Genomic DNA, 16,686 nt, shown 5'->3' on the forward strand with positions numbered 1-16,686 from the left:
GAAACACTGTGAGAGCCTACTGATTTTGTTAATTAGATTTTATACAGACACTCACAAGGTTCTGGCTTTACTTTTGACACCAACAGGATAACCTGTCACAACCATGGCAAACAATTGCTCTGAAACAAACTCTTCTGGGTCACAGTATCACTGAAGCAATGTCAACACTGAAAGATGACAAACCCATTGGCAAGCACCTAGTGAGTGACACAGTAGTGACTGCAGCTAGTGCAAGCCACGAGAGGGAAAAGTTGGATTTACTCTGCAAAAGGCAGTCAGATGGCAAAGAGCCAAACTACCTTACCTTTTTATTCTTGTCTCATATTCTAGTTTTTGCTTGGCCATCTCTTGCTTCAAGCTGGACACCAGGCTGTGCAAAGCACTGTGGTTGTTGGTACTGTTGGGCACAAACGTTTCACTGTTATCGCTGCTGCTGGTGGCTCGGCTGCTATGGCCCCCCACACTCCTCCTGTCACTTTTGTTCTCATAGTCACCCGGGTTAGAGAGGTCTTCGTGTGGTGGCCCATCCAGCACAGAGTCTTCAAAGTTACCCGCATAAAAGTCCTGCTCAGGGCAGGTGGTGGTGGATGAGCGACAGGAGTTGGAGTGCTCTGGGAGGGATATTTCACATGAGGATGTGGACCAGGTGGCACTGTCCACACTCTGTTTGTCATCAGAGTTCACCATAGAGAACTGCTGGTGGACGTTGTCATAGGTGGAAAGCCTGTTGTGCTGGCCTGACTCACCCACCGATGGCTCCTTCTGCTTGTTGTCCCTCAGAGTGACGTAGCCATTGGGCGCCCAGCCCGGGCTCCGGCTGCCGAGGGTGTTGCTGTGCCCGTCTGTGCTGGACACGCCCATCCGCACCCCTCCGTTCTGCACGCTGTGTGTCCCCATCTTGGTCACCGGCCCTTTCAGGGATGATGTTCTCCTGGTTTGCAGGGAGCAGTTTGGTAAGGTCTGGCTCTTCTCCGGGCCCTCCACAGAGCTGCTGAAGGACCCGTTGGTGACTATGCCGCTACCTTTATTAAAAGCAGGATTTTTTTTCACCATGAGTGGCGGGCTCCTGGTGACATCTGGTTTCTGGATGCTGTTCCTGGGGCTATTTGTCTTGCTACCTGGCAGAGCAGTCGGAGACTCACAGTCCATGCTTCCCCTTTGGGGAGACTCAGGCGTGTCCCAAGAGCAGCGCCTCACTGCTGTCTCCTTGGTATTGTTGTTCTCTTTGTTCTGTAGCTGCCCTGCAGTAGTTTTCTTTGGAATTTCGTTGTTGTTGTTGCACACCTCGGGTCCTATCTGAGGGTCTATATCCTTGGGAAACAGCTCTTCATGTTTGCTAATCAGCACTGACATGAGCTGCTGGACTACTACTGTACCTGAAAGGAGACGCGGCTGTGAATGGCCTGTTTTATTTAAGGCATAAACATATTTTATCTATCAGATTCCACAAATACTTAGCAAACATTCGGTTACACAAACATTGACACAATGCATCCATCTGTGTAACACCCAGAATGTTTAACAAGGCTGAAGTGCCTCTTGGCTACAGGGCCACGTCAGCATTACCTCTTTCCTTCCATCACACCAAGCTAGCAAGGCCTCACAGACCCCTAAAAACAACAGGAACATTTGCAAAGAAGCTGTTACCGTGACAGTAACTGCATTTCCTGAAGACCACAGGAGGAGATAATGAGCAGAACATGGTAACATCATTCTAAATGATGTCTTTCCACTCAATGTGGCGAACGTTTTAAGACCAAGGTCTCATTCTGGGACAGCACTTGTGCTTGGCAGTTAAACAGCAAATGGGCAGGCAAGGGATTTACACTGCTGGAACAGACATTTTAGTCTTCTGAAGCAAAACAGTGCAGTAATGAGAGAGAATTAATTTAATGTGAATGCCTTTAACCACTCCATGGTGAGACTATATGCAGCCAGAGAACTATGCCACATTACAGCACACTATGGAAATAATGCAGGACCACAGCCTGCTGCTTCCTCTAACAGGCGGCCGCCTTTCCTCTTAAAGCACACCACTTGACTGCACTGCACTTTACACACCAGCATTTAGAATTGGACTTGGCAAGATAAAGATGTGCAACTCTTTTGCTAAGCAGACCCTTATTAAGGATTATTAAAAATATTTCAGGAACAAGGTCAAGGTAGTTACAATAACCACCTCATTTTTAAACTGCTACAAAGGTTTTGGAGGCATGCTGCGCTCTTCTAATCAATAAATTCCCACTGTGAAAATCATTTAACATCAACTCCTTTGTAATACTCTGGATTTTGTATCTCACCCTTTTAAAATACAAGTACCAAGAATCAATTCAATGTGGGTACTCAACATCTTTTTTAGGTGTTCTCACTCGTTTGTTTGCTAAGGCAAAATGATACATTAGAACTAGGCAGTAGGAAAATTCACTTAGCTACTCCCATGGCATACTTAGCTGCATTCCTTCTGAGAACATTACCTGTTATGTGCAGAACCTGACTACAAACATTGCATTGTCTTCAGGCAACTTTTATGACTGCATTTGACAGGAAAAAATTTCCCCATCTCTGCTGAATCAAACAAAACCAACTCCTCATCCCCATCATAAAAATATGGTTCCCTGTAACTGCATGGCTGATTTTGAACAGTTGTGCAAGAAAAGCACTCTGCATCTTCCAAAAAGCAAAGAGAAATGATGAAGGGTGGCCATGAGCACCAATCAATGTGTATAGGGGCTTTGTTACATACACATTTAAGTATGTGTAGCCCAATTGCAAATCAGCACTGTCTTATGTCAAATCTTAAAGGTGTGCTTAAAAGGTCATAGATCTGTTTAATCAAACCCGTTTCTCACTAGTTAAAAAAGTGTATGTGCTTTCATACAGCGAATGTAGCATCCATCCCATTTCCTGCAACAGGCACCATCATTTTAATTCTAGGGCTGTTGATAAGCAGGATGGAGAGCTGCTCAGACAGTATTCACGGATTTCATACATGATTTGGAAATGCCTTGTTTCTGTTCACAACAACATAGCTGTTGTGGTAAGAATTGAAGGGAAGAAGGAGGAAATGAAAAACTTTAGAAAAACAAGTAAACGAACAAAGTGTACAGGGCATTGTTGTATCTGGGGAAGAGAAAAAGCATCATACTCACAGGAAAAGAGTAATTCCACACACTCTCAAATAAACTATGAAAACTGCTTTTTTTGAGTTTTGGTAGCATTTTCAGTGCACAGTCTGCCTACAGCCCTAAATTTTTGAGAAAGTTGAGTAAATCCTACACATTAAACAAAACATGTTTGATGGCAGAAAAGGCATCGTGTACTTCATGGAGAGTTAAAGTCACAAAGATTAAGTCTAGAAGAAAGTTATAGGAGGACTTGGTCACGTCCATATTTTTATCTTAAACACAGCAAAATGCTACAGCTGAACATGGCTGTAAGTGAGAGCATGCAGCTGGTAAATTGATTCCTGTTGTTCAGGAAGGCATGTAATATACAACTGCCTCGTGAGGGTTCTACACGGGTCACTGCAGTGTGAACCTGAACTTTTCCTCGTCCTCAAGAACCACAGGTAAAATATTAACTGCACTCCAACTGCACATGCTGAGCAAGAACATGCCATGTTAGCAGGAAATTTTGAGAGAGAAGGTCCATGTTTAGTGAAGTTGCCAGGGCAGAACAATCTCATGCAAAGTCTGTTTGCAATGCTGCACATTTCAGTAGCTTTTATACTAACCTTCAAGATTTAACCCAAAAGCTCATGCAGGTTGAAAACTTCTGTCTCTATATAACAGATATATTACTGCATATACTGCATGGACTGGTATGTGCTGGTAATAAACCTGAAGACCTTTCTTCTTTTCCCTTACAAGTTATGTACAGTAAGCTCACCTTCCATGATCGTCAGAGGATCCTCCACTTTGGGGCGCAGGATGTTGGGGCCGAAAACTGTAGCCAGGTTTTGCACACTCATTTTGTTTACACCTGAATACGACTGGACTTCATCAAGGAATCTGTGGGGAAGAAAGAGGTCCTTAAGGAACATGTAAGGAGGAAATTAAAGAAAAAAAAAGTCAAAGCATGTAATTGTTCCTTAACATAGTTTAAGTACTGCATTCCAAATGTAAACAAAGCCAGTAACCGCAGTTAGAAATGGGAAACACTGTGTCCTATCAAGAGGACAGAATGTATTCACTTCTACTTTCTTGCACTCCTTGCCTGCTTATGAAAGAAAGTCACAATCTTGATAGAGCAAATTACTAATTAGTCATGCAGTAGATCTACAGCTTTAGCACCTTCACTTGAGTTCACCAGTCCTCCAAGTGTGAGTAATGTTGTTCCTTCAGGGCACATCCACAGACAGGTCTATCTGTCAGCTCACACCTATAAATACCATTGTGATATTCTTGCAAGAGCACTTACCTACAGATATATTTCAGCAGATTGTAATTGACAGCTGGCAGGCTCTTCACTTGCTTCACCAGTTCTTTCAGGCCCTTTAAGAAGTTTAAGGAAAAATAAAGAGTGAGTAAGCATAGTTTTTTAACACTTTATCAGATTAAAAAAAAAAGTCAGCAATTCCAATTGCAAGACAACAAACACACCACTGAAACTGCAGCATTAAATATAGGTTATGATCAGAACAGCTTGTAGAACCCATTCTGGATTTGGGTAACAAGAGTTAGCTCTGGAAAAAAATAAACAAGAAAATAAATATCTTGGTTTCATCATGTCTTTTTCTTTTACTCTTTTTTTTTTTTTTTTTTTGACCAGCAGCTCCATTCCTCCTGCTGACAACAAGGCTTCCAGAAACAATTCTGGTTTGAACTAGCTCACATTTCCTGTAAGAAACTACTTGGTTATTTTACCCAGTTCAGGTCCATACTAGATTCTGACTAATAAATGACTCCTGACTTAACAGCAAGGGTTGAGCAGCAACCACCAAGACCCTTCCTTTTATAGTTCAGAATCTAACCCATGGAAATGTAAGTCTATTCCATGCAAAATGGAAGCCATTGGCTACAGTGATGTTTACTTGAACTCGATTCAGTGACATGCAATAAATACAGCTAAGGTTATGCTACACACCTTTATTCAGAATTCCAAAGGACCCACGTGGCAACAATTTTCCTACAAAACCTGCCTCATTTAATAGATGTTCGTTTAAATTAGGACAACCACCAGCTTCTCTCCTCCTGAAAACTGGAACAGCCTTTTATTTCATCTTACTTGAGTTACCAACTCACCGTTTCTTCCTCCTTGCTGAGCATTTTGGCACAGGAAAGAAAATCTTCATATTTTGCATATGGTATGACTGGTTCTGGGAGTTCCCTTAGGTACAGCTTGAGCAGTGAAGCCACCGTGTGCACATCTGTGTTGCTGTTGGGGTGGAATACAAGAAGTCACTAATGTGAATCAGGATGATACTGTGACATTGACAGGCTAAAACCTGCCACTTTTCCATTGTCACCCCACATTTTACTCATCAGCAATAAATACATTTACAAACCCCACCTGTAATCTGTTTTTTGTTGGATTTTTTTGTCCTATGAATAACTCAGGATACCCACAGGCAAATGTCTGTCAACTCCAATGATTTATTACCATAAATAATTACAGTGCAGAGACAGGCATGGAGGAGATAGATCCTGGCTCTTGCTGACAAGCATGTCCCTTCAGACATGCAAAATTCATCTTAAATCACACTTTTTGTTTTCACCTGAGCCAGAAACCAGGCATTACATTTACACAGTGGGGATTATTCTCCTACTAGAGATGGCCCCAGTTCCCAAAACATGCCCAGCATGTCTCAATTCCAGTGGATCACCACCTCCTGTGCTATCAGTATTCAGGAAGCCGGTTTTAAAGGAAATCATATATACCACAGGTGTTTAGTTGAAGTCTACCTATTGGAATTACAGCTCTTTCCCTGACATGCATCTTTTTCCTGTGGGCTCCCACAAAATGACTACTGTGCCTTTTAGCTGTACTCTTACACTGAAAACCTGGATATACTTTACACTCGGAACCTCAAATCCCTGGGAGATGAGTTTTAGCTCTATCCTGTACCAAGTAAGCTGAGGCACCAAACAGAAAGTGTCTGAATGCCTGCACAACAGGTAACATCACAGGGCCAACAGTCAAAGACCTGATACGACATACTTCCCGTAAGTGCACTTGCAGAAATGTAAGGGTTTTTTGGATACAGCTAGTAGGAGCCTCAGCTGTTTATCAGGCACACTAAAAGTAAGAACACGAGGAAAAGGATTGAAATCACAAGTTCAGAGTAGGCAATCCCACTTGGCTTCAATGTTTCTGTGGTGGGTAAAGTTACAACTTAGGAGTACTTATCTGAAAATAAGTAAGTAGAAATTACATATAAGGCACATGCTAATGCATGAAGAAAGCTCTCTTGGCATTATGTCTGGCTCCATCTCTGGGTTTAGCTACTCAGGCATTTATTCAAATCCTTACTGGAATGTTCTACATGCTTTCCCTGGTTCAGATAAAGACTTGTACTGCAAGCTGCTATCTTCCACTCTGATTTCTGAAAAATCAAAGAAGGGGACACTAAATTTTGCCAGTTTCATTAGTAAGAAACAGAAAATGCACACACATGCCTACAATGTTATGTATTTTTATGTTATGCATTGTTACATATTTTCTTTTTCTTTGAAGACTTCACACGTGGAGTATTTTTTTAAACTCACAGTGTCTCAAAGGGAACCATTGGTATTTGAGGCACTTAAGCTTTGCTAGAGGTATGTTAATCATTATTTTGGAATAATCTGTTAAAACAGTAATGGCTTTTACTAAGTTAAATCTTAACAAGAATGGTGAGAACAACCCAGAGCAATGTGGTATGGTATGTCAAAACAAAAGAAGAGAGACAATAAAGCACTATATATATTTAAATGTTCACCACCACCAAACTCCTCAAAATGAATTTGCAGAAAATATTTCTAATTCAAACATGAATAATTCCCAGCCCAAATTCAAAAAAGTGTTTTCTAGAGAAACTCTACGAAGTACTAATGCAAACCCACATTTCTAAAGAGAGTTCAAATTCTAATCTCTTGATTGCAACCCTTTGATGTAGAGTGGCTTCAATTCAAAACAGTGGTTTTACCCTACTGCACTTTTTGGATGCATATATAACAAATGTGGGGAACTACTAGCAAGGAACTAGGTATGATTGTACTCTTTTATGAGATTTCAAATGCTAGCTCAGATTTGGCCTCTAACCTTTCTGTTCTACCTAGTCCCAATTCAGCACTGATTGCCTTTCTGAAGATTTTATTATTACTGGTTTTGTTATTTAAGCAAGGAAACTCCTCACACCTAGCTGAAGAACTTAACAACATTTTGCAGAGTCTATTTGCATAAAACTGGAGAGGTCTTTCCAAAATACAAGAATCAAGGAGGTTAAGTGAGGGAAATTACTGAAGAACAATTAGAAGTTGGCACACAGGTCTCTCAGTAAGGGGATTACACAGTAACATCTTCCCTTCTTTGTACTGCCAGGATCATGCTTCCTGTAGTATGTAAGAACAACTCCACACCAGTCCTTTGTGTGGAATACTTGTTCCTGGAGGGCACAGCAGCTGAAGGATAAAAAGGCTGAAGAAGGGGACAGAAGCCCTGAAAATGAATGCAATTTATAAACTTCCTTTTTTCAGTGTGAAATACCGCTAGATTATCACTGCGAGAGGTAAGATGAGTGCCAAACACTGTGGGTCTACCATGGAAGAACTGAGAGAGAAATGGGGAGGCAGCATGCTGAGGAGGAAGGAAACTGGGGAGTGTTGCTCTCAAATTAACTTCCTGAAGCACATGCTGTACTTACAAGCATACAGAAAGGTGTTTTATAGGATGGGATTAAAAACCCAGGTCGCAATTAAGAGACAGAGACACCCATGCAATATTTTAAACTCATTTTTAAATTATTATTTTCTAAGGCAATACCACAGACTGCCACGAGATGGTGGGGTAGTAAAGTAAGATTATGGAACATCAGTTACTTTTTCCCTTAACTGTACGGGACCACTTCTTAGGATTTAGTCTATCTGTACAGAAATTACCATACAAATTTTGGAAGGACAAACAAAATGCACACAGTCTGTATACACAGACAAAAACTGCTTGCCAAGATCTTTAAGAATCGGATTTTTAAATCAACATTTAGACAAAAGCCAGTGACCTTTTTTGAGTGCAACTGGGGGTACAAAAATGACGGTATTTTTATAAATAATGTAACTAAAAGACCGTCTCTCAGAATGTGAGACTTGTTTAGACCTTGCAATGTAGTATTTTTTTATCCACTTTTTGCTTTAAATTACAGAGGAAAACTTTAAAATGCCAGACTCCAGTCCTAATGCATTTGTGTTCTGGGTATTTCAGTCCATGAATACCACTAAGCACTTTTCAGCCACAGAGGACAGCCATGGGTTTCAAAGAAGTGCTGAACTGGAGGACTGGGAGCATTTATTCCCCTTTTTAGTCTACGGTGTTCCATCCGCAGTCTAAGTCAAACAACAGCACTTATATTTCTTCCTTGAGGATAATTGGTGTAGTTTTTAAAATGTGAATCTTTGCAGGTCTGTGGAAGACCTTTTCCTTGTGGACTTCTTCCAATTACAGCTGATCAGTTTAAGACAGGGCAGAATTTCCCCCTTCAGCACCGTCCTTGCCTACATTCCAGAATCATTATAGCTACAGAAATTTAATGATTACACTGATCTTCATATTTCTTTTGCTATCTGACTGTGTAATATCAAAGTGTTTCATGATTACACATTCATAATTAACAAGATTAGAAGTATTCATTAATTTTTATTAAAACATAGTATGTCAATTACGGCAGAAAATCCTCTGTTATCTAAATTGGAACAACTCTCATTAACTGAGGCAGACTTTCTCCAAGTGCACAATTACGAGCTTGAAATGGGAATGACAAAGCACAGAGTGGGGAATTGAATGCAACATAAAAAGCATCAGCAAGCTGAGGAACAGCTATTTTGGTATGTTGTGATGGGAGGTCTGACAAAGATGACTTATCTCGCCAAAATATTAATACTGCATTCATGGTGGCATTTCCAAAGGAGCATCCCCCCACTCCAACACTGCTCATGCACAGGCATGACAAATGCAAATATGTCCCAGCCTCTCCTTAGTCATCAGACTGCCCATATTCAAGGCCCTATTCATCTGAACTTTGTCATTAATATTTCTCATGGCGTTGCTGTTTGACAGCACTTTCCTTTGTGATACCACAGACACCATGGAAGTGGCTGTCAGACCGATTACACTGCCTGAAATTTTTCACTCTCTCTACCATAAACCATCTCACTGAAGCCCAGCAGGTCACCAGAAATCCAGGCATAACCCTCGCACTCAGACAAGCAGACAGCGTGTTCAGAGAGCTGGAGTCAGCGCTTCAGAGCGCAAAGCCAACAAGCCCCTCATAAACTCTGTGAGAGGAAGTATTAACAAGGCAAGGTCACATTACAGAAAGATTAATGCTGTGCCAAAAATAGCTCTAGATCATGATGGTACATAAACAGTCTGCATGAAGAACAAACAGTAGGGAACAACAAGCTGTGAGGCTATAATTCAATTTAGGAGTCCTGGTAATAAAACAAAGGAGAACATTACAGTTTGTGTACCAGTCTGATTGATTTTGGGAGTCAGGCTTTGGTTCAGAAATTCAAAGGTCAGGTTAACTTAATGTCTATGTGATTTTTCTTCCCCTATGTGGGTATCTTCAAAGCACTACTCTATATAATTTTCCTACATAATGCAGATCTAGTGCAAGCAGTCCTGTGCCTCATCTAAGTACCAGATTAAATTTTGCCTACAACTTGTGGAACATACATGAAAGTGTTTACCATTTTAAGCCCTGAGCAGTCTTCTCCTCTCCTTGCTGCTGCGAAGTCTGGCTCTAGTTTAAGTTATCAACTGAGCTCAATTCTTATTTTTTGGTTTAGACAGAGAAATAAATCAAACCTATCCTGCTCCTTTGTCCCTGTGCTCACCATTTTTACAAAGCAGGCTGCCTTCCACAGTCCACAAGGAATACTGAAGATTGGCAGACTCTATTTCCAAGTTAGATATCCACTGCAGTAATTGTAACAGCAGCCAATTTACCCAGGTTTATAAAGGCTTTAAAAACAGCAATGAAGACAGCTGGGATTTTGTGCAATTTAGCACAAAGAAAAAGATAAACTCTATGAGGAAGGATGTTAAAAACTGCTTAGAAAAATACAGATCCCTAAAGAGAGACACAAGTGCTTTCAGGTAAGGTGGGCAGAGGTCTAAGAAACAGATGGGCTTCCTCTACCAGCTCCCATGAATATGCTGGATAGATTGCTCAGAAAAACTGTTAAGTTTTTCCAAGATTTTTTTCAGGGATTGCAAGCACATGCAAAAACATGGAAACCCACAACAAATAAACTACCTGTCCTTGTTTACAGGAAGAAAAAGGCACAGATTTTGCAACCCAGGTGTGAATGCTTGGAAAAAAACACTCTCTCAGACCTTACACATAGTAAAAAAAGTCATCCTTTCTTAAAGGTGACCATGGCTAAGAAATCATTTGTCATTGGTAAATAAAATATGTAGCTTTTTTTTTTTTTAATTAGAACTGACAAACCAACCACTTCTGAAACAGAAATTCATGTAAAGTAACTACAAATGTTCATTCACATTGCCAATAACTAAAAACACTCTGAGGACAACAAACCCAACTAAAAACACAACAGGATACCAATTAAACTGATTTAATGACCCCTGCATCACAATAGATATGTCTCCTAATGTGTATTTAATTACTAGACTAGGTCTTTTAAGTTGTGACATATGCAGAAGTTATTTCCGTTAGCCGGTTAGAAAAAGGCCTGGAATTGGAAAGGACATGGAAGTGGGTCCAGAGGTATAGCTGATGAGCAGATTGAGAGGATCAGGGAAGAAAGTCTGGAAGAGGCAGAAACAAACAGGAATTTTCACAAGCCTAAGGCCATTTGTGTTTGGCAGGAACAAGCTTTCGAGTAAAGACTTCATTTCACATACAAATGTGCTGTGCAGTTTTAGGGATTAGTGCACTTTGCCAGTAGGAAGACATATAAAGCCCCTTCTTTGCAGGAAACTATCTGCTTCCAAACAAGTTCTTATGTACAGGCTTGGATCTGGAAAACAAAGAACAATTTTTACAACCAGTGCTTTCTACTTGCCATCTGCACAGTGCCAATGCAGACTGCGGCCCCACTGAGACATGTCCCATTTCCTGCATTCACCAAAATTTTAAAGCGTTCTTTGCCTCAGGAGGAAAAAAAGAACTGTGCATGTGCTCCTTGTCACCTCATCCTCGTCACTGTCTTATTTTGCTTCAACAATCCCAGTGATTAAATGCACAGGAACATACCAGTTTACATTCTGGATTACATGGCTCCAGTGAGTCACAGCTACCATTTCCCAGCTATCACATACTATCAACTTAGGTACCTTTTTCTCAGCTGACTGCAATGGTGACCAGAGCAGTAAAATTTTGCCCTGTAATACACTGTATTCTTCCTTAGAGGAATTCATAGTCATAGTAAAATGCTTTGTTAAATATGCATTTCTGTACTTTCCTTCTTTCCTGTCCATGCACACTAATGCTGGCTATGAAACTTTTGAGCTCTTCTGAACTACTGAACTATACACATCAGTAATAGTTATGAAAATCCAAGCCACATGTATCATCACATTAATTTTTTAATTAATATTTGTTTCAGTGACACTTCAAATATTTTTCCTCCTTGAGCAATCTTATCTCACGTGTCATCTGGTAGTAATTGTGATGAACAGCAGATGGAAAGAGGCAATATAAAAAGAGAAATCCAACTTTGTATCCCTCCTAGGTAAAAACTGGAGAACAAGTCCTTATGCTATTTTCCTTATGCAGTGCCATATTCTCTGTGCTAATTTTACAGAACAAATGGTCATAATTCACTTTGTATCATTACAAATGTATGATTTGTAAAGGAGATGAGGGACTTTATAAGTAAAACATAAGCCACACAGGACGAGAGAAGCAAATACCCCAAGGGCAAAGAAAATAGATTCCCTGGAGGGGGCAATTTTACACAGAGGTGGAGCTGTACTGGAAATACCAAGGATATTTCAAATAGTAGCAAGTATGAGTGATTGCCTAATTGCACTGCTAGTTCCTTAAAGCAAATTTCACAATATGTGCAGATACATTCAGAGGGAGTGAGGTATTTATTGATTTTTGTTTCTGAACTGACACACAATTTTGAGGTGCTGTGTTTTTCTTCACATGAAAGGCCTCAGCAGTTTTCAGCTGTAGCAGCTGCACCTCACCTTTCCAATACTGCAAGAAATGATGATGTTCCAGTTTTTATAAGAGGGGGTCTGGGGGGCTGGATGTTTCAGATCAGACACAGGGTTTTCTCAGTCTGTGAGTTTGAAAAATTTTAAATACTTGTTCCCTTCTCATACATGATTCTTCAGCAACATCTTATTCCAATCATAAGATCAAGATCAAAATTAATAAGTGAAGGTTTTTTCCACTGCATTTTTATAACTGACTTCAGTATTGGAACATCCAGCTGCTAACTCACATGAGTACAACCATTTCTCAGGTATGTTTTGTGTTTCAAAACATGGCTGCATTTTCTTTTGAGCAAAGCTATTCCAGTTCTTGTTTCTAATTTGCTGTATTTGTTCTACTTGTGCTTCCTCTGTGTTCTTCTCTGCCAAAGGCGTGCAGACAGGAAGGCAAGAGGGGAGGAAAGAAGGCCAGGGTCTCCACAGAACCGTGGACAGCAACTGAACTCTGGGCCAAAGAGCAGATCTGTGCCTCTGAACTCCATCTCCCAACACCTGTAAGGTGATTTAAGGTGTACAACCATCTTAAAACAGAGATGACACTTTAAAGGAGTACTAACCATGGGTGTATGATCTTACCTTTGGTTTTGCTTTTAATTCTATGTTACGTATTTTACTAAATTGGCTATGAAGGCATAAAGAGAAGAATTATTTAACAGTAATTTATCACACAAAAATATACACAAGCCTGCACATGTATTTCAAAGCATCTTCACATGTTCTGAAGTCTTTGTCTGACTTATGTGCACCTGCACATGGAAAAAGTGTGAGTATGAAAAATGGCAAACTCCTCAAACATCAGCTCTTTGTGTTAGTTCCAACACTGATGACAGCAGCCAGTCTTTCTCCCAGCCAGAGCCAGTGAACCAGCACTGCTACGGAAGTGTGACCTGTATTCCATTGTGCTCCATGCCCCAGGAACAAAAATGTCAGCTCTGCTCTAACTGCAAAAGTCTCTTACTGTTGATGTATGAGAACCAGCAAAATATAAATTAATAGAGAGAACCTGGGTAAATTTTGCACCATGGGACGCTTGGCTAATAATAACATGTAACTACAGATTAAACACAGTGGATCTGGAGGTTCACAAGAAAAAGTACGCATGGATGCCTAATGTATGTGTTTTTTTCTTTCTCTACAGCACTTTTCATATTGTGGCTGTTTTTCAAGAGCTCAACTTGCCGAACTGGCTGCATTAAACCTGGAGCCCATGCTGCTGTTCAGCACAATGAAAAGTTACCCCAAAACCAAGGTCATCACACAGGTACTCTGTAAACACTATGAAATGAACTTCACCTCAAGAGTTTACAAATGGAACAACAGGTTGGAGGAAAAAGGCAGATGTCCAATGGAAACAAAGCAGAGATCAGAGCAGAGTTTATGTCTGCTTGACTTCTGGACCAGTGCTACACCTAAATCACACCTCCTCAAACTCAAATGTGAAAAAGTAAACAGGAAAAGTACCCTGTGCAAGACACGGGTACATACAAGGTCAGTGTTCTATAAATTCTCAGCTTCAGAAGCAGAACTGCAGGACCAGCGATTTATAGGCAGCTCCTGCTGATGTTCCTAATTGCTAGAGTAGAAATTACGTGCATTCTTCACAGCAGTAGCATGTAAAATCTCTTCTCCTTTTCATCTGCTAAAGCTCAGCCAGCACACCTGTTCATGGGGCTCATTAGTCTGTGCTAAAGATGTTGCTAGATAACCTTGAAAAAAAATTAGTGTGGCTGAGCCCTGGTCTCATTTGTTTGGAGCAGTTAGAACTTGTGCACTTCCTTCAAGCTGTACCTCTCAGTGGGGTGTTCAGTACATCATCTTCCCACAGTTCGGGGTGGCTTGTTTTCTTAAGCATTTCCTCCACAATTATTTGGCTTACAGGCATAGAAAAACCTTTTGTTTCTGCCATTTGCCTACTCTTTGGTAGAGACAGACGCGATCAGCAGTATTTATCATAATGTCCAAGTAAGGAAGATGCACCCAACAGATGCTTCGTTACCATTTTTAAATAAGCTACATGGTACCTGAACAGTAAGCGAGCATGCCATAAACATTTATCAGCTAACACTGTCACTTCCCATAGTCCTCTGGCTTCATAATGCCATTTACTCATCAGTTATCCTAACTCACCTTCAAACAAGAAACTAATAAACCTCATAGGAAGACAAATCACTTTTCCAGAGCATTATAAATTCTTAACTTTTCTTGTAAAGTGAGGGTCAGGACCAAGGAAAACTGTTGGAGATGAAAGAGCATTACAAGTGTCTGCCTTCTGTGCATCTGATGCACAAAACTTCAAGCTTAATGAATCGGCTCACTTCACAGGAACAGGGAATGGAGGCACCTAAATGATTTCCAGCAATCAGGTTTGAATTATGGCATGTTTTTGCACTAGAAGATCAAGCTACACTTTCCTTCCTGTTACTTGGATTGCTATCAGACAAAGATCTCGTGTAACAAATGCAATCTGCCTCTTCCTCCTAATTCCCATTGGGCCCACAACTGCAGTGAAGCACCCTGATGTCACTGTGGGGGTGTGCTATGGATGTCGCTTAGGGCACATGCTGAGGACAACCACTGTTTAACAGTCTCTTGAATCGGAATTTCATTACCATCATACTAATTCTGACCAGAGTTTAAAAGTCTATGTAGCACTCATAATCCACCAGGTCTGTCTGATTGCACACTCTGAATATGTGACTGCTGCTGTCAATGCTTACAGGAAGAGAGTACAAAAATTAGTCGTACAGGAGAGTAAAGTCATACACAGCTGTGTGAACAGGACTAGGTTTTCCTTGGCCCACAAACTCTCATTAACTTTGTAGAACTGCATAAACATTGGAATACAAATCAAACCTGGACCCTCAAGACCACATAGGTTTGTTTTTATGGCCAGAGTGACTTTTACTGTAAGACCAAAGGCCCAAAATTATAAAGGAATACATGAAAGTACACTTCACTTCCAGTCAATTTTATAGATAACAGAACACACTGAGATTGGTGATAACAGAAATTCTTCCTTTGTGGAACTGACTAAATGCCAGCATCACCACTGCATTTCAAATGATATTAAGATCAAGGCTATCCAGATATTTTTGATTAAACCAGAACATTAGCAATACTTCTCCTAACCAACTTTGCACAAAAGGAAATTCTCCAGAAACGCTTTGAAATCAAACATCAAAGTCAGAACAAAAAAGAAGACATTTCAGAGCGGTAATAGGAAACACACAGAGAAACCTACAAAAAACATGTCATTCTATCTGTTGCTGCCATGTGTTTTACAGCACCGTGGGTCAGCCAGCCCAGCACACCGTGTCCTGCCTCGGCTCCAGGGAGTGGGGAACAGCTGGAGGCTTTTACCTGTCAAAAGAAGGCTTCTCTCCACAGTCAAACGCATCCTGTAGCTCCTTGACGAGATTGGCCTGCCCGGGCAGTCGGAAAAGGCCCTCTTCCTTCAGCCCCCGCTGTCGGATGAAGTCCACGCACTGCTCCACCAGCATGGGAGCCAGGCGGTTCCCATAGCGCTTCTCGTACCGGACAGTGTCTTCCAGCTTCTGCCCAAAAATACCTGCACCAAAAAAAGAGCTCTGACTCAGCTTAGCATCATAAACACATCTGAGGAGCCCACGCCTTTTGTTACAACCCACGCAATCTGCAGGTCATTTAAATGCCGGGACAATTAACCTACTGCTTTCTTAAGAATAAAATGCTCAATTTCACCCTTGACACTCATCTGGAAATACAGTGCTGGCTGACATTTTACAACAATGCTCAAAAACATTATTTAAAATAAAATACTGTAAACTATTTGCAAGACCACAGGCACAGAAAACACAGGAATAACACAAATAGGATTTTCTGTCACAAAACTTCTGATTCAAAAGTGATGCATATTTCCATCTTTTCTGGTTGATGTCTAATTATTAAGTACTTCCTGTATCAGTTCCAAAGACATATGAACATTACCTGTACACATGGAGGGAAAAATATTTATAAATATAACTCAGCATTTTGTCTCTACTGAATGAAATTATTGTTCTTCAAATAGACAATGATAAATCCACAATGTATTACCAACTGCATTATCACCATCTGCTTCAGCAATAATAAATTTTGTGTATGAGCAGAAGTTCCTGACATGAAAGGTAAAATATGTCAGATGAACTGCAGGAAACCAAAATTTGTCCTTAAGCTCCGAAGAAAATGGAGGTTTTTTGACGGAATTAATTTTGACCCTGCTCTGAGGGTATCATTGCTACCACTGGAACAACAGCTACTCTTTAGAGCTTACTTTGCCTC

At 40.7% G+C, this 16,686-nt stretch overlaps 1 protein-coding gene across 7 annotated transcripts in view; it reads right to left on the minus strand.

The window, feature by feature from the left end:
- Positions 1 to 16,686, minus strand: part of ARHGAP24 (Rho GTPase activating protein 24) — a 185,071-nt gene that overhangs the window by 2,659 nt on the left and 165,726 nt on the right. For all 7 annotated transcript variants that reach the window (XM_039551303.1, XM_039551304.1, XM_019293454.3 and 4 more), the window contains 5 exons: positions 15,748 to 15,955; positions 5,244 to 5,376; positions 4,420 to 4,493; positions 3,889 to 4,010; positions 305 to 1,376 (listed from right to left, as the gene is read on the minus strand). In XM_039551303.1, the coding sequence (XP_039407237.1) occupies positions 305 to 1,376; positions 3,889 to 4,010; positions 4,420 to 4,493; positions 5,244 to 5,376; positions 15,748 to 15,955 (1,609 nt within the window). The remainder of the gene's footprint in view (positions 1 to 304; positions 1,377 to 3,888; positions 4,011 to 4,419; positions 4,494 to 5,243; positions 5,377 to 15,747; positions 15,956 to 16,686) is intronic.

Source organism: Corvus cornix, chromosome 4 (assembly GCF_000738735.6).
Source record: "Corvus cornix cornix isolate S_Up_H32 chromosome 4, ASM73873v5, whole genome shotgun sequence".
In the NCBI taxonomy this organism is placed as follows: Eukaryota; Metazoa; Chordata; class Aves; order Passeriformes; family Corvidae; genus Corvus; species Corvus cornix.